Source organism: Manis pentadactyla, chromosome 2 (assembly GCF_030020395.1).
Source record: "Manis pentadactyla isolate mManPen7 chromosome 2, mManPen7.hap1, whole genome shotgun sequence".
Lineage (NCBI taxonomy): Eukaryota > Metazoa > Chordata > Mammalia > Pholidota > Manidae > Manis > Manis pentadactyla.
Window position 1 is genome coordinate 114,912,045 of NC_080020.1, and position 26,488 is coordinate 114,938,532.

A 26,488-nucleotide genomic window follows, 5' to 3' on the forward strand; every position below is an offset into this window, starting at 1 on the left:
TAATAGCTGTGTAGTGGTATCTTTTTGTTGTTTAATTTTCAAGTTTTAAAGATTTCCATTGAAATATCCTAAAGATCAGAGATTCTCTCCTCAGCCATGCCTACTCTACTAAGCCCATCTAAGGCATTCTTCAGTGCTGTTACAGTGTTTTTTGATCGCTACCATTTCTTAGGATTTCCATCTCTCTGCTTACATTTCCCATCTGTTCTTGCATGCAGTCTATGTTATCTATTAGAGTTCCTGTTCTGATAATTCCAGCGTTCCTGCCACCTGGTTCTAATGCTTGCCCTCTCTCTTTAAATTGTGCTTTTTGCCCTTTGTTATGCCTTGTAATATTTTTAAAAGAAAATTTGTGTATGTTCTAAGCCTACAACATGAAATTTTAATGTAGATAGTGAAATGATTACTACAGTCAAGCTAATTAACATATCTTCACATAGTTAACATTTCTTGGGGTGATTTTTTTCTTGATAGGTGGACATGATCGACTAGATAAAAGGAACTGCTGTGAATAGGTCATCAGAACTGTGGTGAAGTGTAGTGGAAGGGAAAATATTCTATGGTCCTATCATGGGGTCTCAGTGTTTTAGTGAGCTTCTGCCTCTGGGCTGTGAACTTCACAAATGTTGTATCAGGTTTTCCCTTCCCTTTATGTGGGACAGGATGGCTAGAGTAGGCTGGCGTTGTGTGTTTCCTTTCTCTCCTGTGGAAGGCTAGAGCTGATTTGAGTTGGGTATTTCCATTCCCCCAGGTCAGTCAGGCTCTGATTCAAACATTCTAGCAGGTTACGCTCTAGTTAACTAGTTTCTTCTGAGGACAGGGTTTGTTAAGAACATTGTTCTGTTGTATTTGAAAATGACTTTTTTTTTTTTTACCCTTCCCTTACCAGATTTTTGAGGGAATTTTTCTCTAATATATAGAGGATTTGGTTGAGCTCCTGGAGGTAAATCTCACAATATTGAGCGCGCCCCTTATAACTGGTTCCCTCCTGAGTTAAACTCTCAGAGTTGTCCACACTGAGCTTCCAGCAATCTGTCAATCACACTTCAGGTTTTCCTATCCTGGTGCTGGTTTCCACAGTGCTTTCTACTCATGAGTCTCTGCTCTCATAAGCCACTACTCCTTGTATGCACTAGTCTGTCTCTCCAATCTTGGGGCAGCAGTTTGCCCTGTGTCTTCACCTCTCTTAGGGATCTAAGAAGCATTGTTGATTTTTTAGTCTGTTCAGGTTTTTGCTTGTTAGATGGAGTGGTGCTTTCCTAGCTCCTTACATGATGAACCAGAAACCCCTTTTACCTATATTTGCTGGATAGGTGTTTCTTTTTCTAGTTAAAAATTTTAGTAGTAAAAATGAATCATTTTAGGAGATTTTGAATATACAAGAAAATAAAAAAGAGGAGAAATATGCAGAATGGGGCTCAGGTCTTGGTGTATGCCTCTTCACTTGATCACTAGGGTGCTGACCACTTTTTTCTCTGATTTTTTAAGATCTCCTAGGAGAGGACTGAGACCCTCTCTTTCAGACAGATTCAAAAACTTACTAAGATACCTCTTCCAAAGTAATTTTAATCCCTTTTCAGGAAACAGATTCCCTATTAACTTTAAACCAAAGGAATAAAGATCTAATTATGGTTTGTAGGTATAACATTTCACATTCATCACTGAACAGGTATATGTTGAGCATCTATCATGTGTTGGGTTGTATTCTAAGCAATAGAGATACAACAGTGACAGGACAAAAACTCTTCCCATCCTGGGACTGACAATGTAGCATGGAGAGTGACATTACATAGATTAAACAGGTAATACATGCCTGTACAGTATGTAGTAAAGGCTGAGAAGGAAAATAAATTTGTGTGGCCAGGGAAAGACTTTCTAGAAGATGACATCAGAAGGGTGCATGTGTCTGGGAGAGGGAGATGAGGGCAGGGACCCTGAAATAATATGGTTTCTATTGTCCCTTTCTAGCCCTAATACAAAGCGGAGTCTCTGCTTAGACTCCTGAATTTTTCTGAATGTCTATTTCAGACAGGTTTGGGGAACACTTCTTAAAAAATCTTATATTGCCACAAGATTCATCAGATAAAACTGCGGACATATAATCGATGAGAGCTGAACTTACTTGGAGTTCCTAATATGTCCTGGGAGAAGTGGAATCACAGGCAGTTGAAGACTCCCTCTTGCCCCAAACAGTACAAGTTACAAATTAATAAGTAATGAGAAAAGATCCACCAATGTCTCCACAATTTCCCTGTAGGCTCCAGGAAGATTGAAACTTGATCTGAATGGGATCTCTTGCTCCCCACAGATTTCAAATTTTCCTATACTCAGTCTATAGTTAGAAATAACCAGGACCCTGCCCGTAAGGCCATTTCCTCCTTAATGCCCTTGAGGTCAAACAAACTGTTCTGGGAAGGTCTCTTTGGAACCTTGGAATGAAGACATGTTTAAAACCATGAGCTCATGCTTTCCACAGATGAGACTTTGTCAGATGGACTGAGGTCAGGAAAAAAACAAACACCCACCCACCATTCCCAAGCGTGAGTTTATTTGAAAGAAAACTATTAGTAAGGCATAATTGTGATTTGCAGCAAAATAAGTTTTTGTGATTATTAAGCTGAACATGACAGAGGTATATACATATGCCTTACTGGCCAATTCACACATATAGTTTTATTTATAGTAGGAAGAAAGCAGGCAGGTATTAAAATTTTCATATTTTAGTTGCAAACCTGAGATCCAGGAGATTCAGTGACCACATAAGGTGGTCTACTAGGGTGAGACTACACATTTATTAATTGCTAGACCAGTTCCCTTTGTCATTCCTTTCCACCCCTTACAACCATCTCAGAGTCCCAAGCCACATGTTAAGATTTCTGGAAAGACAACTAAATACCTTCATTCTTTCTGTTTCTAATTTTTCTTCCTAGTAGAAGGAGAATTTTATTTCAACCTTAAAACAGTTGGCATTTTCTTTGTGCTGATTTGGCAGAAACCCTGGGGAGATGAACTCACATCATCACTGTAATTGATTTAAGGTACACAAAATGGCCTTGTTTTAAGTCCTTTCAAATGTTTAGTCTCAACCAAGTAACTAAAATTTCCAGGGAGCAAAGTTAGCCCTTTCTATTAATCCCAGGCCTGGATACTAGCTCTCATCTGAATTTAGGTAATCTTTTATTTAGAGCTGGAACCCCAGTGCTAGCTGGCACTGTCTCCCCTTTTGCAGTTGATGTATGTAACCAAATTATGTTAGTTTCCTATTGCTGCTTTAACAAATTACCACAACTTGCGTGGTTTAAAACAACATAGATGTATTTTCCTCCAGTTCTGGAGGTCAGTAGTTTGAAATGAGTCTCAGTGAGCCAAAAATCAAGGTGTTGGCAGGACTGAAGATAAACTGTTTTCTTGTCTTTTCTGTCTTCTAGAAGTCCTGTGGCTTATGGCCCCATGTCTCCATCTTCAAAGCCAGCAGTGTTGCGTGAAGTCTCTCATGCTGCTATTTCTTTCATTCAGTCTCCATCTTCCATTTATAATAATCCTCTGGATTACATAAGGCCCACCTAGATAATCCAGGCTAATTTCAGAGTCATCTAACAACCTTAATCATAGCAGCAATCTTAATTCCCCTTTGCCATGTTACCTAACATATGCACCATTTCTGTGAATTAGGACATGGACATTTCGGAGGTGGGATATTATGTTGCCTATCACACATATTTGTCTTGTTTTCTACTTATCTTCCTTTAACAGTGTGCATTTCAGTATATAACAATGGGTAGTTTCTTATCATGCCAGTAAATGTTCCTGAACACAGTACTACACAGGATACTATTTCTCATAAGGAACATTTGAATCAAATAAATTATAGCTAAAACCCACAGCATGCTATAAAAGAAAAGGCATGGACATCAAAGACCTTTTCAATTATAATATTAACCCTGTAAAACAAACATAAATGTATTCTGGCCTATAATTACATATTGTACTTTCATGCACCTAAAATTATAAAGTATGCAAGTAAAATTCCATTTCAGCATTTCTAAAGATGATTGAAAGCTAATATCTTGGCAAGTCAAACATCCATAAAATATTTAGCTAATGAGAATTTTCCTTTCTTTATAGTACAGAAGGACTTTTGAAATAGTAATTGTGATAATCCCAAAGCTTCTAAAAGCTTAATGCTGTTCTTATTTCCCTGTGGCTAGCAGCTGTATTCAGAGTCACCCTTGTGACTTTATAGAGATCTGCTTTCAAAAATCATCTACCCTTCTCCCTCTTTTGTCATGAAGTACACCATTGAACAACTGGGAAAAAGAAGTGAAAGTGAAAGGGGAGACCGGGAACAGCATTAATGAACAGTCCTGCTGATTTCCACAAGGAGCACATGGCCTGTTGGTCTCGTTACATACAAAGATCTTGTCAGCTTTCAAATTATGATTATTTTTTTGACAAAATAGTGCCTGATTTAACCCTCTTGGTTTCTATACTGATTAAGAACACTTTTCACCCTGTATTATTGCCTTTCAGTGAGTTTATTTCAAGTAGTTTCCACTTCCTGCTTACAGATTTGAAAGAAGTACATGTTTTGCCCGCCTACCATTTTTCTTTGCTCCAGCTCCATCCTTCCCATCTTTCCCGGTCCACATTTTCTGTCATTTTTTGGCTCTTCCCTTCTTCTCCTGTGTATTTGTCCTTCTCTCTTCTGTCTTCCTTTCCCCATCCATGTTCCCCAGCCCAGCTCTCTCCCATTCCCTGAACTCAGCAGCTTACCCTGTGGCTCTCTAATTAGCAACGCACTTGGACAAACTGATACCTGATATCAGAAACAAAATGTACTTCTAAAGCTTTTCAGTTAAAATCATGCTTCCTAAATAAATAACCCCAAACGTATACTCTGTGTATATATATGTCACATAGTATCCTTAAAAATTTTTTTTTCCTGGCTAAAACATGTGTTACCACTTAGACCACTGAACTTGTAGAAGTATAATAAAATATTTTATACATTCTATCTGGTTTTAAAAGTATCACATGCTGATACAGAGACTTGAAAAATTTGAAAGGCAAAAAGAGGACAATAAAAATTATGTGTAATCCAGTCACACAAAACACTGGCCAATGTTTTGGAGGTAACTTTACTTTTATTATAAAAGAAATACATATCCAATGTGGCAAATTCAGAAATTTCTGCAAAAATATTAAAGAAAAATAACTCCTCAGGAATGATTATGATTCACATTAATATATATATTTTCTCTATATTTCTACATAATTCAAATCATGCTGAACACACAATTTTGCATTCTTTCATTTACTCTCATCATATAATGAACATTTTTCAATATTATGGGAAACCTAACCTATTTTTTATTTGCTGCATAACATCCTGTTGTGTGAATGTTACACAGTTTATTTCCCAGTCTAATGTTGTTGGTTATTTAGGTTGTTTCCTATTATTCATCATCATGAATAATACAGTGATGCATATCTTTGTGCACAAACTATTCTCTTATTTTGGGTCAGTTCTTTTGGAAATAATTTTATAAGTGGAATTTTGGGGTCAAAATCATGTATTTCTGGGCTCTTGATGTAAATTGTCCCCAAAGGTGGCAGCAGTCCTTCACTTCCCCTGAGGTGTGTGTGGCTGTCTCACTGTAATATTATGATGTGGCCATATTGACAGAGTAATTGCACGATTTCACTTTGGAAAAATTTTTAATTTTCATTCCTAGATTTTGAATGGGGCCAAGCTTCCATCTATTTTATTACTGAAGCAGAATGAGTTGTTTATAATTTTTTAAAGTACAGTTTTAATTTTAAGGCAATTTTAGCTCTACAAAAAAGTTACAAATATAGTACCTATAGCTGTGTAGGTATGCCTGGCACCCAGATGCCCTTATTAGGAACACCTGATATTATGGTATGTATGTCACAGCTAAGGAACCAACATTGGTACATTGCCATTAACCAAGCTGCACACTTTATTTAAGGTTCACTCATTTTCCCCCAGTGTCAGTCTCCTGATCCGGGACCTCATCCAGGCTGCATTCAGTCACCATGTCTCCTTAACCTATTCTGGGCTGTGGCAGTTTCCCAGGCATTCCTTGTTTTTGACAACTTTGACAGTTTGAGGAGTAGCATTTGGGTGTTTTGTAGAATGTGTCTAAATTTGAATTTGCTAATGTTTTTCTCTTGGTCAGACTGGGATTATGAGTTTGGGGGAATAACACAACAGGGAATGCCCTTCTCATGACATGGTATTAGAGGCACATGTAATCAGGATGACTTAGCACTGATGTTGCTGATCTTGATTCCTCTGCCATGTTTCTCTGTTGTAGAGTTATTTTTCCTTCCCTTTCAGTGCCCCACCCAAGTCACCAAACAAAGCGTGTACTCAAGGCAGGTTTGGGAGCAACGTGGGGTTGGGGAGCTGGTTAAGTTCTACCTCCTGGAAGGAAGAATATTTACATAAATTATCTGTTGTTCTTTATAGAAAATGTTTGTATTTTAATCTCATAAAATAAGTCATATCACATATAGGTAACCACTGGCAAACTTTTTAGAATAGTTGTTTTGTTTTTAAGAAATGTTTATCGTGTGTGTGTATATATATATATATATATGTGTGTGTGTATATATATATATATATATATATATATATATATATACATCAGATGTACTAAATTTGGGAATTGTAGAAAAACTATTAAAGAGAAAATAACCTTTATCTTGCTATTTTTATTGTGATCATAATTCTTGATTATACCTTTATATGTTGTTTCACAGTTACTACTCATTAGTAATTTGGGAGGTTATGCATTAAGTTTCAAACAGGTTACATTTGCATCAGGCCAAGAACAATTCTCTCATCGGGGTAAAGGTCACTGAAAAGGTCACAAATGTAGGTAAACTTCAGCTGTCATTCAGGTGCTTCAGAAAGTTCAGGAGCACTCACCATGTACTTTCCAAACGTGAATAAATTATTGTGCTATTTAGATTTTGACAAGAATGCTGTGTTGTTTTAGTGTGTAATTATTTTATTAGTAGGAATTATTAATATTTTGTGCTATTTATCATTTCTCTATTATGAGCTATTTGGAGCATAAACAGTTTTAAATGGTAAATTAAGACAGAAATAGACCAATTTTTCTAAAGTTTAAAAAAAGGGTGAATTTAATGTCATAATCCTTTGATGTTGGTGAAAAGGTTTAACTCACTACTAGTTAAACATACTTTTAACACAGATTTAAATTAATAATTTTTATTTTCAATGTTCCTAAAACCATCAAAAAGTTTTCAAAAATGACGAATGGAACAATAAGTGTCCTCTCCTTCTTAACAATAACAGAATAAAGGAGAATAACAATAACAGAGAATAAGACTATCCTATCTTAGGATATGAGATTTTGACAACATTCTAGAGGATGGAAAATGGGACAAATAATAACCAGTGTTTCATGGCCAAGTGGGCCACACCTCAGAGTGTGCACATTGGTGGAAAACAGAGAAGAAGAAAGTTGATTTGACACGGGAACCCCAGAGGGATTTGGGACCTAGATATGCTGGATGTGACTGAGAGCAGGGTGGATGGAGGCACGGGGCCCAAACAGGAGCGGTGGTCTGCTTCCACTACTTCGGGAAGAGTTACTGTAGCAGAGTGTCTATCCCTTAAGCAGTACACTAGAGTTTTCTTCTCTTCAGGAACTAAGTGGTCTAAGGAAAAAGAACTTTATATTCTGGCATTCAGGAAAATCCTCCAGCCATAAAGATCAGGGACCTACCAATCCCCACTTGAACAATCAGAAGTCTTCCATGCATACACAGAGCACCTCACCAGCTTTTCAGCACTTCCTCAGAAATATGGAAGAATAAGCAAGGAAGTCAAGACATTTTAGAAAATCTCTAACACGACAGAGGTAGAGCAAGGTGAACAGGATAAAATAACTTTGGAGCAATCAGGTAATGCAGGAAGCAGAAAGGAATGCAACAAACAGGTAAGAAATCCCCAAACCTTCTATTAGTGTCCTTAGAAATATTCTAGTGTAGATTGTGTCCATAAAACAAGAAGAGGGTACAGTGAAAGGGAACACCTGGAGGCCAAGATAGGGCTCTCTGGGAAAAAAAATGATGACATTCAAAAGAAATCAATAAAAATGTTGCAAGATAAAGTCAAGATAATCTCTCAAAAAATAAAGAAGACAGAGTTGGAAAATATGAGAAAAAGTAAGAAAAATGGAGGAGCAATCCAGGAGGTCCAACATCCAAGAGTATTTTTCATACCTAAAGGACTGAAAAATGCAGGTCCAGTGAGGGTCCAGCACAATGAATGAAAGAAGACTCACTCAAAGGCACATAATCATGACATTTCCAAATGGCATGTGTAAAGAGAAGATCCTTTTAGGGAGAGAGGTAGAGACCATCCAGAAAGGATTGAGATAAAAAAACATATCATCCACTCTCTCAGTTTTAAAAATGGGTGCTGGAACAAACAAGCATGTGGATGTGAGAGCCAGGAGTCAGTGGGTCTCACCTCCAGGTGTCGTCACGGGAAGTCCCTGGTGGCAACAGGGGGCTGGTCCGTGAGGGGCTAGGCCAGTGTGGAGGAGGCAAAGGGAAGAGCCCTCCAAGAAATGAAAGGGAGCTCCATGGAATGTACTTGATATGTTTGGGATTCAAAAAAGAATGGATTGCGAAAGATGACTGGTTAGCCAGAGACGGGTAAGATTCCTCAAGGGAGGAACAACCTAAGACAGGCACAGTCGCAGGGGGGCCATCAGGAGAGAAATTGGGGATCAACAGAGGTGAGGCTTAGAACCTCACCCCCCCTGTTCTGAGAGAAATCTTCTGCATCCGTGGATGTTTTATTGCCCTGGTCTAGCTTGGATTAACACATAGTCTACAGGCACACACCTGATCATCTACATTTGCTCTCTTACAACACTAAACTATGTTTTCTACCTTTATCTTGTATCTACCTACCACTTCAGCATTTTATTAAAAATAATAATAATAAAGAGAGAAATGTGGTATCCACATATAAATCAAGTATAAAAATCAAATGAATATTCATATTTGAACTGACTGTTTATAGTTCATAATGCATGAGCAAAACCGAAAGTTTCTGTGATGACTGCCCTTGTACTGTTCACCATGTAACTTATTCACTATGTAAGAATTTGTTCTCCATGTAAGAACTTGTTTGTTACGCCTCAGAAGATTGGAGACTGATGAAAATTAGGCTTGGGGTGGATTAATGATTGTGCATTGAGCATTGACTCCCCTATACAGAATTTTATTGTCGTTAACAACCATTTGATCAATAAATATGAGAGATGCCCTCACAAAAAAAAAATATATATATATACATATATATATATATATATAAACACACTTCCAATTGTAAAATAAATAAGTAACCGGGATGTAATGTAATGTATAGCATAAGGAATATAGTCAAAATATTGTAACAACTTGGTATGGTGATAGCTGGTACCTAGAATTATCATGTATATAAATGTTGAATCACTGTGTTGTACACCTGAAACTAATGTAATACTGTGTGTCAACTACCCTTCAATAAAAAATAATTATCCAGGAGAAAAAAAAAAAAAGAATGGATTGTCATAACAAGACTGTGCAATGAGAAACGAAAGATAAGTAAACATTCCATGAAAAACAAAAAGCTATACAAGAAAGGAAATACTAATAACCTCTGTGGTATAGAGACCCAACTATTAGAGTAGATACTGGCCAGTGTGTGTCGGGCATGTACTGGCTAAGTGCCATATTGGCCTTTACACTGTGTGGGTAAGGTAAATATAATTGTCTGTATTGGTTTGATGGAAGTATTGATATTGGGAGAATAGCAGAGGGATTGTGTAAGGGAGCTAAAACCTCATCTATTAGAGCAGGGATGGTACTTCAGATAATGTCTAAAACTGATTTTAAAAAATAACAGCATACTTATTTAGAATTATGGAGATAACTTCTAGAAGAATAAGGTAAAAAAGTCTAAAGTCATTACCTCTGGGGATTGGGAGGGGGAGCAACAAAAGATTATTGTTTTCCTTAACAGGTTTTTAAGAAATATTCCACTTTGTAACCATGTGCTTGAGGTACATATGAAATTATTTAAATAATCATTTATTATAGAACAACCAAATGCTTTGTGTTAAACTTGATTAGATTCTGGATTACAAACGCAGAAACAATAGCTCTAAGAGACATTTTGGGGACATTATGGGAAATTTGAACATGAAATGAGAATTAGATTCTGCTGTAGAATTATTACTAATTTCCTTAGGTGAGGTAATGGAACTTTGGTTGTATAAGAGAATGTCATGCTCTTAGGACATACATACTGAAGAAATTAATGCTGAATTGCCATAATGTCTGAAAATTCCCTTCAAAGGGTGTAGCATATCCATTTTAAAAGGTGGCAAAACATTAGTATTTGTTAAATCTAGGTAGGGCATATGTGTGTTTATTATACTATTGTTTGCATTTTCTGTGGTTCTGAAAATTTTCTAAATAAAATATTGGGAAAAGAAAAAAAAATCACCTGCATGTACTCTTTAAATCAATTTTTCCGTTGCAAAATTTAACATCCAGGCACTACTTTCACATGTTGCAGAGGAACCATTTGCAGAGGGCTGGTTTTGACGTAGTCTGTTCATATCCAAAACCACATTCCCATAAACTGTTTACAGCGCATCTGTACTTGGATCCTGAGAAAATAGTCAGGATAGCAGGGATATCGAATTCTAATGAAGAAGCTGGTCACTTCAGGCCTTTGCTTAAGAAAAAAAAAATCATTAAACTTCAGGGAGCACTGAGACATTCTCTCTTCAGAGCTGTCACCGTGTATTTTCCTCAGTTCTGAGGCTCATTTCCGGGACCCCATGTAATGCCATGAAGAAAATAGATATATTTGTTACACCCTAGTAAAGGAAGTAAGTCCTTAACTAGAACAAATGTTTGCCCTGCCATTTTCTTCTCTGAGGACTGATTATTGTGAATGAAAAAATATATACACTTTTTCCACTATTTGATTTCTCCATCGCTGACAGCATTGAGGTGCTGGACTCTGAATGTCCAATTCTGGTGTCATTTTAGAAGAAATATTGACAAGTTGTAGTATGGTTCTAGGGAGAGTAACCAGATCGCTGAAAGATTAGGACAATATGGAAATGAAATGTAAAATGGTCAGAAGAAATGGAAATAGCCTGAAAAGAGAAGGCTTAGTGGCACACGATAAATATTATGCAATATATTTAAGTAGGTATTAAGTATAAGAGATATTAGACGTGTTCTGATGATAGCCCCAGAAAGCGGAACTAAGATGATAGGTGGAAATTATAGGAACACAGATTTTAACACCATAAAGGGAAGTGATTTCTAATAATTAAAATAGTTTAGCAATAATAGTCTATTGAGAAATAGTCGCCTATTACTAGAAGTGAATTTGTGGTGTGTATGAGTGTTGAGGAGGCAATTTCAGTATCAGCTGAAAATCTGAACCCTGTAAGAATCTTAAGATGATGCTAAGATTCTCTGGTTTTATAAGATGCCGCTATTACTTCTGAATTAATGCTCTGTGCCAGCCACTGTAATAGGTGTTGTTCCATAATATATTTATCCTACAAAACAGCTTTATCAAGTAGGCATTCCCCATTTCTCATAGGAAGATTCTGAAGCTTATCAATTAACCAATTTGACCAAGGGTAGTGAGAAAGAGAGCATAGAGTTAGGATAAGAACTCAGATCTAGATTTAGCAATAAAGTCTAAACTCTCCTCACTATGTCAGTGTTTTTGAATCTCCAGGTTGTAACCCATTATATGGACATAAAATCAACTTAGTGTGTTTGAACCAGAATTTAAATGAAATGAAATAACATTCTGATTGGTGTGAGGTGATATCTTACTGTGGTTTTGATTTCCATTTCCCCATGGTTAGTGATGTTGAGTATCTTCATCTGAATGTTGCCTTTGGAGAAATGTCTGTTCAGGTCCTCTGCCCATTTTTTTAATTGGGTTATTTGTTTTTTTTGTTTTTGGGGTTTTTCAGTTTTTGATGTTCAGTTGTGTGTGTTCTTTACATATTTTGGGTATTAGCCCTTTACTGGATATATCATTTGCAAATATGTCCTCCAGTAGGTTGCCTTTTCTTTTTGCTAATGGTTTCCTTGCTGGGCAGAAGCTTTTTAGTCTGATGTGGTCCCACTTGTTTGTTCTTGTTTTGTTTCTCTTGCCTGGAGAGACAAAGCTGGAAGAAAATTACTAATACTGATGTTCAAGAGTTTACTGTCTATGTCTTTTTTTAGGAGTTTCATGGTTTCAGGTCTTCTATTTAGGTCTTTAATCCATTTTGAGTTTATTTTTGTGTATGGTGTAAGATAGTGATCCAGTTTCATTTCTGGGAGAAAAAGGTGAAGGAAAGAATTACGACTTTGAATTATAAAATAAGTCAGTCATGAGGATGAAAGTACAACATAGGGAATATAGTCAGTAATACTGTAATTTCTTTGTATGTTGACATAGTAACAACATTTATTGTGGTGAGGCTTTAGTAATGTATATAACTGTTGAATCACTAGGTTGCACATTTGAAACCAGTATATTGTATGCCAACTCTATTTCAAGATAAAAGGAAAATAAAACATTCCAGTCCTTTTCAAAATATACAAAATAAATGAAAGAGTAACACAGAATGGAATATGTCAGAATGCTTCTGCATAGGAAAAGAGGTAAGCATTTTTTCCAGAAATGTTTGTTAGGTTATATACTGGGGCTGCAGTGAGAAACGTATTTTTTACTGTGGGTTAGGGCCAACATCTTAACCTCATGGCCCTTACTTACCCTTCTTGACTTCCCTTCCCTAGATTTCTCTGATTAGGTTCTCTGACTTAACTTTGGTGACCCATCTCATGACCACTCCCCAGGTATATGAATTTCTAAGGCTCCTAACAAATTGGTTATTGGCTTAAAGCAACACAAATTTGTTCTCTTACAGTTCTGGAGGTCAAAAGTAAAAATTGAATGCTGTTAGGGCTACATTCCTTCTTTTTTCTTGCTATTTTCAATTTCTAGAGGCCATCTGTGTTCCTTAGCTTGTGGCCCCTTCCTTACATCACTCCAACCCCTTGCTTGTGCCTTACATCTCCTACTACTCCATCTGTTCTTCCTGCCTCTCTCTTATAAGGACACCTCTGATTGCATTGAATCAACAAGCTGCCCATCTCATATTCTTAAGCACATCTGTAAAGTCCTAAAGTCCCTTTTACCATGTAAAGTAACACATTCACAGCTTCCGGGAATTAGGATGTGGTATCTTTTGGGGGCAGTATTCAGCCTAACACAACTGGTTTGCTTTTCAAACTCTGAGTGTTTAAACCTTAATATTCCCCTTTCTGACCACAACCTCTTCAGCATTTGTCTTGTCATTTCCTTTGACATACTTCTCAGTGACTCACCATCTCAGCTGAGCCTTCAGCTGGGTTCCAGAAAAGGTTGGTGCCTTCTCCCATTGCTCAGAGCAGTTTCCCAGCTGCCTTTCCTACTTGCCTTAAGCAGATGATGTTACCCGGTACTCACAGAGAAAAAGAGGTTCTTCAGATGTGTTGCTTCAGTGACTCTGCTTTCTTTTTCTTCCTGTGCCATCTTTAGAGGAAGACAGATACTTCCAGTCACACTGAAGTTTGAGAGAACAATGTTTATTTTACTGAAGATTTAATAGGCGAAAATGGTAAAGGAGTTTACATTGTACATTTACTGTCACTCTCCAAGCATAGATCCCCATTTTCTTTTTGCAGATCTTTCACATTGACCTCCAGCTGGTGCATCGCCCTGTATGGATCCTCTCCATTCCAGGCTGTCCATCTCCAGATGCTACTTTATCTACACTAGACTATCTCCAGGACTCCCAAGTTCCCCCTTTTTTCCTTAAACACAGTTATTTAGGACTTTTTCAGTTGCTATTTGCCTTCCCCCTACCACTTTAATACTGTCTTCAAGGATGTGCTAGTCTGTTCTACTAAGTAGGAAAATTTTGTTTGCCCTTGGCCAAAAAATGTTAGTCACCCAGACTAACCACCCTTCCAGGATAGTGGAGGATTACAAAAAGCTCAAATAAATTAGTTCTGCTGTAATTGTGACATTAGTGGGACAGTGAGTGTTGACTTAGTCTTTAATGAATGAGCCCTCAGCAAGGTAGATTTTATCTTTCTGCTTTAGAGATGTAATGAGGACATAAATATTTGTCAATGATCACATTCATGTCTTCATCTCACACTGAACCTCCTCTTCAAAGCCCTTCTCTGTGGTGGCACTTAGTGAAGTTAACATGCTAGCAATTCCCTCATGGTTCTACTTTCATCACTAAGCCACTGCAGAAGACATTCCCCTTTGGCCCTAAACCATTGTTAAACATCCCTGGAATGCTGTTTCAGGTCAAGATCACTTTGGTGACCATAGCAACAGTCTGGATGGGCTGCTGCCCTCCTCCCTCCAGGGGTGGGAGCTCTCCCCTGCCAGGGCTGGCTGCCCATCACGGTGGGACGTGCAGGACCAGGGCCATTTTCTCCACAGCTCAGGAAGGGCTTTACAGCCTTACAGTGGAAGGTGGTTTCTGGTTTGAGAATGGTGACCTGGGGCATCATGAAAAGATAGTGCTGTGTCTTGGCTAAATCCACCCTCATGGTTTTCTGCTCCCTGGGGAAGAAAGTGCTTTCACTTCTGCAAAGCCAGCTCTGTCCCATTGTTTTCCCTAATAACATGTTTCTTGGCTTCCAATGTGCTGGTAATTTTTCCCCTTCCTTTCAGTTGGATTCCTCATTTTCTGGTGATGACAAGCATGGATTGCTGCTTAGAGGGGCAAAAAAATAAGCAAAGGTAGAGAAATTCTGATAGAAGATTATTGGTAGAAGTAGTCAGAAATGACTTTGAATCTGTGACATCCCTCTTTTTGCTCAGGACTAGAAAGACCCTTTTGGAAGGTACTGTCATCTCAGAGACCCCCACAGGTCCCTGAAGACAGTGTGAGAGAGAAGTTCTGAGCTTTGGGTTGCTACAGTGTCTCTTAACAGATGCTCCTTGATTTTGTTAGCTTGTCTAAGAATGCATGATTTGAGAGGTAGTGAAAACTCCTGTTTTAATTTTTGAGAAAGTCAGTTTGGTAGAGTTCTTCAGCACTTGTGTCAGGCTAGCTTCTTTTAGGCTGACAGTTTTCTTCTTGACGTGAAATGATTTCACATTTCAAATCCAAAACATTTATTGGATGAGGGTAGCTACTTCCTAGAATGTTTTAAACTTGTTTTTCAGCATCTTGTAATTGCTCTGATCTGCCAAGGTATTATGGGTATTCTCCTCAAACCTCAAATTTGGGGAAATATTCTTCAACTGCAATCAACAATCATTACAGCCAAAACTTCTGATTGAGATGAACTACGTGCTTAATTAGATCATGATATCTGAAACTTCTTTTGATTAAGATGAACTAAGTGTTTAACTGGGGTTATTGCTAATATTTCTCCATATCCTGAGTGTTATACCAGTTTGACATGGGAGAAGATGACTGATAAACAATCAAGAACCACCTACTGGAATAGTGTAGTATTTTTCAAAGTATGATACATGGATTATCTGTATCAAAAACCCCAGGGTGCTTGCTAAAATGCAGATTCCTGGGTATCACATTAGACTTAATGACAGAAACTCTGGGCAAGACTATTGGGCATTTGTGTTTTTAGTAACTTTTCCAAGTGATTCTTTTACAAACTATAATTAGAGGTAACTGGGCCATTTGATGCCTCATTTTCTTTGGTAATTACATTTTTAATTTTTGAAGATCCCCTTTACTGGGCTGAGTGGCTGTTCTTCTAACAGGGACTTAATTCTTTCTTCCATAAGAACAATAGTTAGTCCATCTGTGGGAGCAGCTCTTGGGAGGTTTTTTTTTTTTTTTGGTATCATTAATCTACAATTACATGAAGAACATTATGTTTACTAGGCTCCCCCCCTTCACCAAGTCCCCTCCACATACCCCTTCACAGTAAGATGCTATAAAATCACTACTTGTCTTCTCTGTGTTGCACAGCCCTCCCTGTGCCCCCCACACACACTATACATGCTAATCGTAATGCCCCCTTTCTTTTTTTCCCACCCTTATCCCTCCCTTCCCACCCATCCTCCCCAGTCCCTTTCCCTTTGGTAACTGTTAGTCCATTCTTGGGTTCTGTGACTCTGCTGCTGTTTTGTTCTTTCAGTTTTCCTTTGTTCTTATACTCCACATATGAGTGAAATCATTTGGTACTTGTCTTTCTTCTTGGGAGTTTTAATGGAATTAATGTACTCAGTTCCGAGTACTATCAAATGAGAAGCAAAGATATTAATTGAGACAACACTTCTACCTATATGTGACCAGGTTTTCTTCTGAAACCAGAAATAAAAAACTATGTTAACCATGCTTCAAGATGACAAAATGACTGATTTAAAGTCCAAGCACCATCCCTTTGAGGAAATCCATAGAGAGGGCAACATTTATTGAAGGTCAAGCAATGTTCAGGGTCATTTTTATGTATTACCTTGTTCAGTTCTTACCAAAACTCCTGGCAAAAAGCCTGGTGTCATCATCATTTTTCAGAAGAGGATCCTGAGGCCCAGAGGAGTTCAGGTACTTGGAGCTAAGAGATGAACCAAGCAGATGACTTGACTTGAGAGTACCTGCTTTCATTAACACTTTGTATTGTGCTTACTGTAGACTATGCTATGATAAAATTAGCTCTTCTGCATTTATTGAGTGTCCCCTTCTGCTTGGCACTTTATATGCACTGTCTCTGATAGTTACAACCTTGCAAATAAAGATATATTTTGCCCCAATTTACAGATGAGAAAACTGGGGCTCAAAATGTTAACTAATTTGATCATGATCACACAGCTCATGCTATTTCTATTAATCTTGTCATAACTTTTTGATCTTACATTTTTTGTGATATCTATTTCATCTATTTTTTCAATGAAGGGATATTTTTTTCTACTACCTGGACTCTGAAGTGCCATCCAATGAGTAGAATGTAGTCCTTTGTATGTTAGGGTATGGCAGGCTCCTCTGAAGAACACTGGGGAGGCATGAGGGCATGTAGGCTGAGGACATGTAGGTCGATATTCCAGGGTCTTCAGGTGGACAAATCCCTTTCAAAGTGGAGCCTGGCTTCCACTTTGGTAATGATCGCAGGCCCAGTGCCAGCCTCCTGGGATATCCACACCCCTTCCATTCTGGCTTCAGGGCAACAGCAGCCCCTTTTCATAGCCCTTTTCCTGTCAGATTTGCTCCTGATGATTCATTTTAGTTTTGGCAAATGCCACATTTTTTATACCTACGTGCATCTTTCAGGTCTCTGAAGAATGTGTGCAGTACACGGGCATTTCCAGGCTGGCTCCCGATCAAAAAAGCAAACTGTTATAGTTAAATGTCACATTTTTGCATTCTGTTTATCTTTTAAGGCAAGTCTTCAAATCTGCCCTTGATTACAGTGCTCATCACTGTGTGATGCATGTGCCTATAGGCCTCCTTCATTAGTCTGGCAGTCTCTAGAAATATATAGTCTGATATGATAGCCATTAACCACCTGTGGCTGTTTAAATTTAAGATAATAATTAAAGTTAAGTGAAATTAAAAATTCAGTTTTATTGTTAAATTAGCTGCATCTCAAGTGCTCAGTAGCCACATGTAGCTAGGGGCCACTGAATTGGACAGTGCATACACAGAAGATCTCTATCATTGTAGGGACTTCTATTTGACAGCACTGTTCTAGGAGGTAGGGACTGGTTCTGCATTGTTACACCTGCCTGGCACATAGTAACTACTAGGTGGATGCACCAGAGAATGTCTTCCTGGCCTGATCTTTATCTCCTCAAATTGCATGAGTTACCAGGGCTGCAAAGACTAATATGCAAAATCTCCATGAATTGATGACATTACCATATCCCTTTGGCTCCACTGGAACCAGTCAGGCAGCTCTTGGTGTCCCATTAGAGGGATATTCCTGGGACAATCTTCCCAGTGTTCTGTCTCACCTCTGTATTCTGAGGCTCCTGTCATCCCAAACCATCTGACTTAGGAATCTGGTTACATGTTAAATGATAAAAAGTTGTTTTGCCTCTTGCAAACCAGCAACAAAAAAGAAATGAACTCTGGGAGGTTGTCATGGCTTTAGGACTGTGCCAGTGTTTTGGAGACTGTAGAAGTTCAGTCTTCTGTCTGCCTTCTAAAAGCATGCGTGCTCCTGCTCTCTGTCTCCCCTGAACCACAGCACTGGAATCTAGAACCCAAAGAGGTGCCACCCCCACCTTCCTCAAGGGTGCTGTGGGCTATGGGGAAGAATCTGTGACACAGCACTCAGGTCGGCCTCTAGGACTGGTGCCAGCAGAAGTCATGCACCAGCTTCTCAGGCCACGTGAGCGCAATGCCCTCCCAGCATGAGAATGCTATGGCTTTGCTGTCCCCTATTCTACTGTTTTATGGGTATCAGCCTTGTCTTCCTAGATGGGTTGTAAATCTTGAAGGCAGGGTTCACTGTGTTTCTTAGAGCTCTTAGCACTACCACATGATAGATGCAGATTGAAAATCAGTAAGGGTTATTTTGGGGGCACAGTTTTATCCACATTCCTGTGTATGTGATGGGGAATGGGTGATATATTTTCCAGTCATTCATGCAGTAGAATTGAGTATCTTAGGGTACTTCTTTATCCCAAACCAATTTTCTTACAAACTTGTAATCTCTTGATTTCAAAATATGATACTCATGTTATCTGCATCACCATGGAGAGAAAAAAAATGATCTGGTAACGTCTGAAATTTTCAAATGAAAAGGAATTTCCAGAACAAGTTTATGAATTTTTCATCTCCTTTGCTCCATTGTGCAATTCTAGGGGTGCCATGCACAGTTTTTTCCTATGTTAACATTACCTCTTTGAGCTGTACAACACAGTGCTGAGTGTTGGAACTGATTCAGTAGTTTCCTCCTACATCCTTTATAAGACTGATGTTTTTTCTCTTCAGTCTGTTAGAATCTACCCATGACAGTATAGGTTAAGTGACTGTTCAAGGTCTTTAGGCTTTGTGATTCTAGAACAGTCTATTCACAAATTCCTTGTTAGACACTGCCAATTTCCCACTGGACCTCAAATCATTAGACATCAAGATGATTAACACTTTGGTGGAAATTGAGGAAAAGAAGAGAGGTCATCAGTAGCTATTCTTCATCTGAGACTAGGAGAAATAAATAGTTTCTAAAGAGTCTGTGAAGGTCCTTTCCTACCCTTACCTATCAGACAGCACCAGAGATTCAGTGCCCGCCGATTCACACCAAGATAGTTCAACCCTTTGTCTCATCCCCACCAGCCGGGCTTGTCTGATGAGTAGAAAGCCATATGAAGCGTCTGATTTAATGGGCATTGAGAAACCCACCTGCTTAAAATGTTTTGTGTTGGCTAGTCCCTAACACTTAAAATGAACTAGTAAACTTTTTTTTTCTTTCGTGTCACGTAGTGCTTGTTACTTGTAAAGAATTATGGATAGGCTTAAAACTAATTTATTAGTGTTAGAAATCAGAATAACAGTTACCCTTGAAAGTGTTATTGACCGTGGTGGGAAGCAGGGTTTCACAGCTGCAGGGGAAGTTCTGCTTCTCCATCTAGGTGTTCTTCTATGAAAGGTTTATGTGACTTTACAGTTATGATTTGTACATCTTTCTGTTTATAGTACTTCAAAATAAAGTTTATGTAAAACAGTTTTTACAAGATAGCCTTGGTATTCATTCACATATATATATATATATGTGTGTGTGTGTGTGTGTGTGAAGCTAGTGTGAGACTGTTGTGTACTGGGAGGAGGAGAGTAGGTGACAGAGGAGACGAAGGGGCACATTTGTCGTCCTGGAGCTTCTGCCTGGGGCTTGTTCTGCCTGGGTTCTTCTGAGAACAGAGGGCAAGCCCCCAGTGCATTGGATACTTTTTCCTCAAGTCCATTCCTACTGCCCTTCAAAGATATGAGAGGTGAACGGGTTGCAGAGAAGATTGGACTGAAGTGTGCCTCTTTGGTTCAGATCCAGAACTGATGCCACAGGGAAGCGACTGTCTTGGGCAGTTAGCTTCAGGGAGAGTGTGGAGCTAGTCCTTCCTTTGGAGAGCAAACTGAAGTTGATTTCTTCAAGTACGACCTGGCTCTGGTTAGAGGAGCCAAGACCAATAAACCGTGGCCGCCTAGGTACCAGGTATACAAAACTCTGTGATTATTTGCTGGGAGAGAGAGGAGGTCCGGGCTCAGCTAGGGAATCTTCCCATTTCAGTTTCCCCCAAAGCAGCATGGTCTCTTATCCTTTCTCCTATCGTTCCCTTCTCTGTGACACACCCCTCGGGTCCCGGGGCCAGCAGCTCCACCTGCATGTGAGCAGGTGTCCTGCTAACCCTCCAGCTGGTGAGTCTCCTAGGTTTCCTTCCAGCTTCTAAGAAATGTTTAGGCTGAGAAGGTGGTTTCCGGGCACGTGCTGGCAAGGCTAGCTGTGTGGAGGAATGCAAACGAAAGGAAGCCTTTAGGAAAACACTTGTTTGGCTTTCAAAAGTTCCTATTCATGTTGCCATAAAATAGTTATTATGTTCTCATGTTCTTAACTAGAGTCCTATCTGTTTCTCTGCACCTCCTGGGTCCAAAATTTGAGGCTGAAGAAATACCAAGAAATCCTTCTTGTTGGTGGTTTATTTTTCTTCAAGGCCATCAATATTAGGTTGATAGCAGTTGTACGAAGGGACCACACAGCAGCCGTCCCTAAGGAATCCTGGACTTCTACTCGTTTCCATAGAATAGATGAGTTTCATTAGCAGCAAGCCCACACTGAGGACCTGACCCTGGTAGAAATGGAAACAACGCTCAGCACCGCATGGGTCTGTTGCAGCTATTTTATTGCAGTCTGGACCTCATCATTTCTTCCTGTCCCAGAGGTTGCCTCAGAGAAACATACTGAGAGAAAACATCATGTCTTCTAAGAAATGTCTGCAAATTTGAACTCAGATGTAACCGCTGTTGGAGTTGGTAGTTAAGATATTACCACCCTGCATTTGTACAGTAGTTTGCATGGTACTTTTATAAGCTCCATGTCAGTTGATCCTCCTGACAGCGCAGTGAGGTAGTAAGCATTACCCCCATTTTACAGGTTGGATGACCTATTCAAAGACCCACAGCTATTCTTTGACTCCCAGTAAAGTGTTCCGTTTTTCTATTCTCCTTGTTATTAAATATATTTAAAGATTGTTAGTAGGAGGCCAATTGTGAGATTTATGTTAAGATCTGGTCATATTAACTGGTACAGTGAAGCAAACATTTTGGAATAACACCCAAGTCAAGGGCTGCCCAGTAGAGAACAGCCTCCTTGCCTGGAGCCCCACTGGCCTCCTGACTGTGGGGGCTGATGAACCTGTCTTTAGACTCATCTGCAGAGCAGAGCAGCCCTGGCTTACTGAGGTATGGTGCAGTGGGCTTGAACTTTGGAAGCTTTTCACAGTTTCCCTAAGTCCCCAGTGTTTCCAGGTTTATTTTTGCAAACTTAATATTCATTCAACTGCTGTATAGACTCTGGAGACCCTAATGCAATGAAATGACATCAAATCTGAGATCTGGAAAGTGCTTAATAATAGATAAGACTATGAGCCAGCCCCCCCCCCTTTTTAAGAACTTTGAATACATTAATTCACTTAACTCTTCGATTATTTTTCAGTAGGCAGACAAAACTGAGCAAGGCATTTGCCCAAAGTCACAGAGCTAACAAGTGGAGGAGCTGGGATTTGAACCCAGTTTAATTTTGGTGACTGAGCTCCTGATTACCTCAATAGAAGGCCTCACGCTGATCATCTAGGGCCAAACCTTTTTTCCATTGATATAGAATTCATATTTCGAAAGTTAAGTCCATCTTAGAAGTTTATTGGCAAAGGAGTTTTCTAAACATCTCAAATGGGCCCTGTCAACTGAAATCAACACAGCTATTGTGTTAAGAAAGAGTTTATTCAGAGGCCCTTACTGAGGGGCCATAACCTGGGAGAGTTTGAGTAAACTGCTTTGAAGCCCTTTGTCTGAAGCAGCTTATATGCATTTTGTAGCAGGAGATACATGCAAGAAGGAGGTTGCATTAAAATAGCAAAGCAGTGTGTCCAGGATACATTTAGTTCATTCTTAGGAGAACTTTTCGGTGTGCATTCTGGTGCTGTTTGTGGTGAGAAGGGGAAAGAATTAGGATTGCCCAGCATTCTCCTGAAGAATTCTTCCAGGGATGGGTGAATCAGGCTCTCTCACCTTCAGTTGTAACTTCTTTGAATGTTCAAGGATGTTTTGTTTCTCAGTCATGGGTGAGGGGCTCTGGCAATCTGGGTAACACAGACAAGAAGGGCTGTATGGCATCTTCACACCACAGCATGAGTTGCCCTGGCTGATTTAGAGCCTTTACAGCTTGCATAGCTGTCTTTTCCTGTGGGGCCATAACATCTTCGTTTTATTTCACAGCACTGAGAAATTTCCCTAAAGAGAAAAGAGTTGTAGGATATGTGACTTCTAGACCTGACCCCCAAAAGAGTTACTCATTGACTAGCATTCTCCAGCATATCACTTATTCTTATATCTGTGAAATAAGAGCCCCCTTTTCCCTGGAAACCGGTAGATGGCTTTCCACTATAGACTCTTAGAAACTCATTCTCAGGTCAGGGATTTAGCAATATCTTTCTTTGTTTCCTTGAGGGTAGAATGGCACTGAACACTTCAGGGCAAACAGCTGTGTGACCTGGACTACACACATACAGGTAAAGGCTACAAAAGTTGTTAAGGGAATATGGAACGTAGGTACCAGAAAGCACTGTTGCTGAATTTAAGATCCAGAGATATACCCAGCAATGCATTTTAGGGGTAGGGGAATCCATGAACCTGCAAAATATGCTACATTTTGGATACATTTGTATATGTGCAGCTTTTTCATTTGAGTCTCAAAAGGATCCATGGGCCCCAAACATTTAATAACTATGACTGTGAAGACACTTCATTCAACTGTTCGTGTGTAGCTGTTCCGTGAGATCAGATGGCAGACTATGAAAGCGCTGTCTTAATCAGCTTCAGGAATCATGATCTATGTAATTTTCACTTTACTATGTTTCTTTTCAAATAAACCTTTGTATTGCATCTGCTTACAGACTGGAGTTTTCCATCTACCACACGGAGACTTCTTCATTGAGCCTGTCAAAAAGCATCCTCTTGTCGAGGGAGAGTACCATCCACACATCGTTTACAGGAGGCAGAGGTGGAGGAGTCCGGACACGATGAGGCCAGCCTGCGGATTGGAGGGTATTGTGCTTTAAACCTCCTCACTGAATGACAAGTTTGTTTTGTTCTATTATTGTTTTACTGGAACATGACCTGTTCTGGTTCAAATCTGTTATATCCTCCTCACTCTGTTGCCAGAAAGTATGTACCTTTGTATAAATCATTTTACTTCTCTATACTCAAGTCTTCCTATTCTCAATGAGAAAGGGAAAACACATCTCCCACATCCTTACCACATTAGATGATACTCCTAGGATGTTCATAATGGTGAATTGGTTTACAAACAACAAAACAAAGCTCTTCTGAATCCCTTAGACGAAGATAGTTAAACTTAAAGACAATGGTTTTTAGCATTATCAATGTTATAATATATTACTGTGGCATATTATCAAACAGCTTGTCATAATCTCCAAATCAAGGAAGATTTAAATGTTTGATAATGTTGATAATGATGTGTGAAGAGAAACTGAAGAAAATATCGATGTTATCAGATGATGAATTCAGCTAACTTACTTTTGGCTGTAGTTTGTTTATAGTTCACTGAACTATGTTCCCTGCTCCCGTGCCCTGGGAATGATCTGAACCACTCCGCTCTGCCTTGTGCTAAAAGTTTCAGGTAGTTTTCAGATAAACTGACCTGTTATTTTCTTGTAACCATCACATTCTCTAATGTGTAGGAGGTAATAGTCCATGCATAAAGGGCTACAGGAAATTGGGACATTTTGTAAACATTGTATGGTTTCTCCTTTCTTCCAGGAAAAAAATAATGGGCCAGGGGACAGTTAACAGAAGGAATCCATAATATTATTTACGTTTCTTAAGGATTTGGAAACCATGGACCTAAAGGGAAAGTAGATGATGAAGAAATTAAGGCAGGTAGATTCTGATAAGGGTTTAAGGGGGCTCAGAACTTGAGCTTTGCAAGTGGGAGAATGAAAGGACAGGGAATAAGGAATTTCCCTATGGATTTCACCCAGACCCTGTAATAGATGGTAACTTCTGTGGGAATTTCTTCTGTAATTGTAACAGAGTACACAAGCAATAAGAAACATTTGAGTCTATAATGTTTCTGTACACAAAAATGGACAGCTGCTTAAATTCCATAACTTAGGAAGCTTTGTTAAGCTTCCTTAATTAATTGCAACTTTCTCCTAAACTAGGTAATTTACTGTCTAAATTTCCTCTGGCAAGTACCAAGAGAAGAGAAGAAACAGACTATGTGACTGGTTTGATTGATGAAAGTACCAGTCCAGATAACTTGGTCTCAGTGTTTAGGACTATTTGTCAGTGATCAAATCACCTGAATAATTGCCCAATTCCTATTACAGATTAGTTGATGGATAATACTTTGTATGTGGGATTCAATGTGTTTTTAGGTCACTGGGTCATCAATATGGCAGAGAAAGTTACTAGGGCAGTGAGTGAATTTGGCTGGATGAACACTCCTGAAGGTGTAGTTGCTCTGTGAAACGTTGTTAGGCTAGTTCTCATCCACCCACCATGAACACCTTCTCTCCTGTGTAACTCCCCTGTTGAGGCAGAGTTGATTAACAATGAATTGAGAAGGGCACATATCTAGTCATAAAGGTAGAAGGGATGGATAGGAAACCAGTAAGGTTTATAAATGTCATGCCCCCATGAGGCCACAATCATGGTGCTTATCACCATTTTATTATTGTGTTTTTAGGTCAACATTAAGACTTACCACTACTATAAAAGCTTCTCTGATCAATCATACCTTGGAACTATCTTTGCATTGTGAATTTCTCCATACACATCTTCTAAAAGTTACTCTCTTATACTTAAACCTCAGAATGTTGGAAAGATCCTGTTGGAAAGACCTTTGATAGTGTCTAATGCACCCTCTTTCTTTCACCAAAGAAGCAACTGTGGCTTAGAGAATGGAGTGAATTTTCAAAAGCATCAGTGTAGTTGGTGTTCAAGATATAGCCAAACTCTGAGCTCAAGATCCTATTATACCTTGGGCTTTAAAATACTCCCTCATTTTTGTTCTTTAAGTCCTCCTTAAATAAATAAATGTTATTTCATCAACTATCTCAAAAGCCCATTAGAGTATACTAGTCTCTAGTCTACATAACACTGATAGAAAGAAAAGAGAAATGTGGGCTTTATAGGTGTTGAAGTGTCAGTTGTTTGTTACCATCTCCCTTCCTAAGACAAATAAGCATGATTCAATGAATACATGGTAGCCAGAGATTCAAGAATAATCGAATGTGCTTGTAAATTTCTTGAAGTGTACATGCCATTAGGAATTTAAAAATCTTGGTGTATGCAATGTACTTGGTCTCGCTGAACCAGATAATTGCAGTGTTCTTATAGCACATTACCCTATAGAGGTGATGGAATTAACTGACAGTAGCCATGTCATTAGCCAACATTAAGGTACACTTCATGCTTAGGTCAGTTGGTGTTGCAAGACTGAATTAATGTGATTATATCCGGAAGGTATATATATATATATGCCCTTATTTGAGTAAAGCATTCTGTCTTTGTTATGTTCAAATCAGCAGCACTCTTGCTATTGAAAAATGATGTACTTTAAAAGTAGTATTTCAGAAGAGAAAAATGTATCAATTACTATCCCCTAAAGTATGTACATTATATTTATTTCCCACATAGAAAGGTGCCCAGGAATTTCCCAGTGGGTCCTTTATCAATAAGGCTGAATGTAATTAAGTCTTTTTTTGCCCCCAGTAATTTCATATGATGCCGTTTTGTTATTGATTTGATTAATTTGAGCTAAAATTTCCTAACCTGATTGCTTTTCTGATCCTTGTTTGCTGAACTTTGCCAAAGTTCTTGTTTTCTTCAACTTTTTAGAATCCATGTTAAATTCAGCTTGCCTGAATTGAATCTAGTGAAAATTTCAAAAATTTATTTCATTGACAATGACAAGCTCCTTTCTCTTTGGTTTTTTGTTGAGACTGTATCACACTGGGACTTGAATGGCTATTGGGTGGAAATATCCAGGGAACTATAGTTTTAGGAAGTTGAGGAAGGGGAATCAGTACTAGTCAGATAGGTCAGATAACAATAGCCACAGGGTCATCTGTGGCAGGAAGTGGTCCAGACGGGTAAGGTCAGAATTTCATGCATCGGGACTCTAGGCT

The 26,488-nt window shown here is 38.8% G+C and overlaps 1 protein-coding gene across 2 annotated transcripts in view; it reads left to right on the forward strand.

Moving 5' to 3' along the window:
- Positions 1-26,488, forward strand: part of ADAMTS12 (ADAM metallopeptidase with thrombospondin type 1 motif 12) — a 327,971-nt gene that overhangs the window by 110,814 nt on the left and 190,669 nt on the right. For both annotated transcript variants that reach the window (XM_057496003.1, XM_057495999.1), the window contains exon 3: positions 23,228-23,378. In XM_057496003.1, coding sequence (XP_057351986.1) covers positions 23,228-23,378 — 151 coding nt within the window. The remainder of the gene's footprint in view (positions 1-23,227; positions 23,379-26,488) is intronic.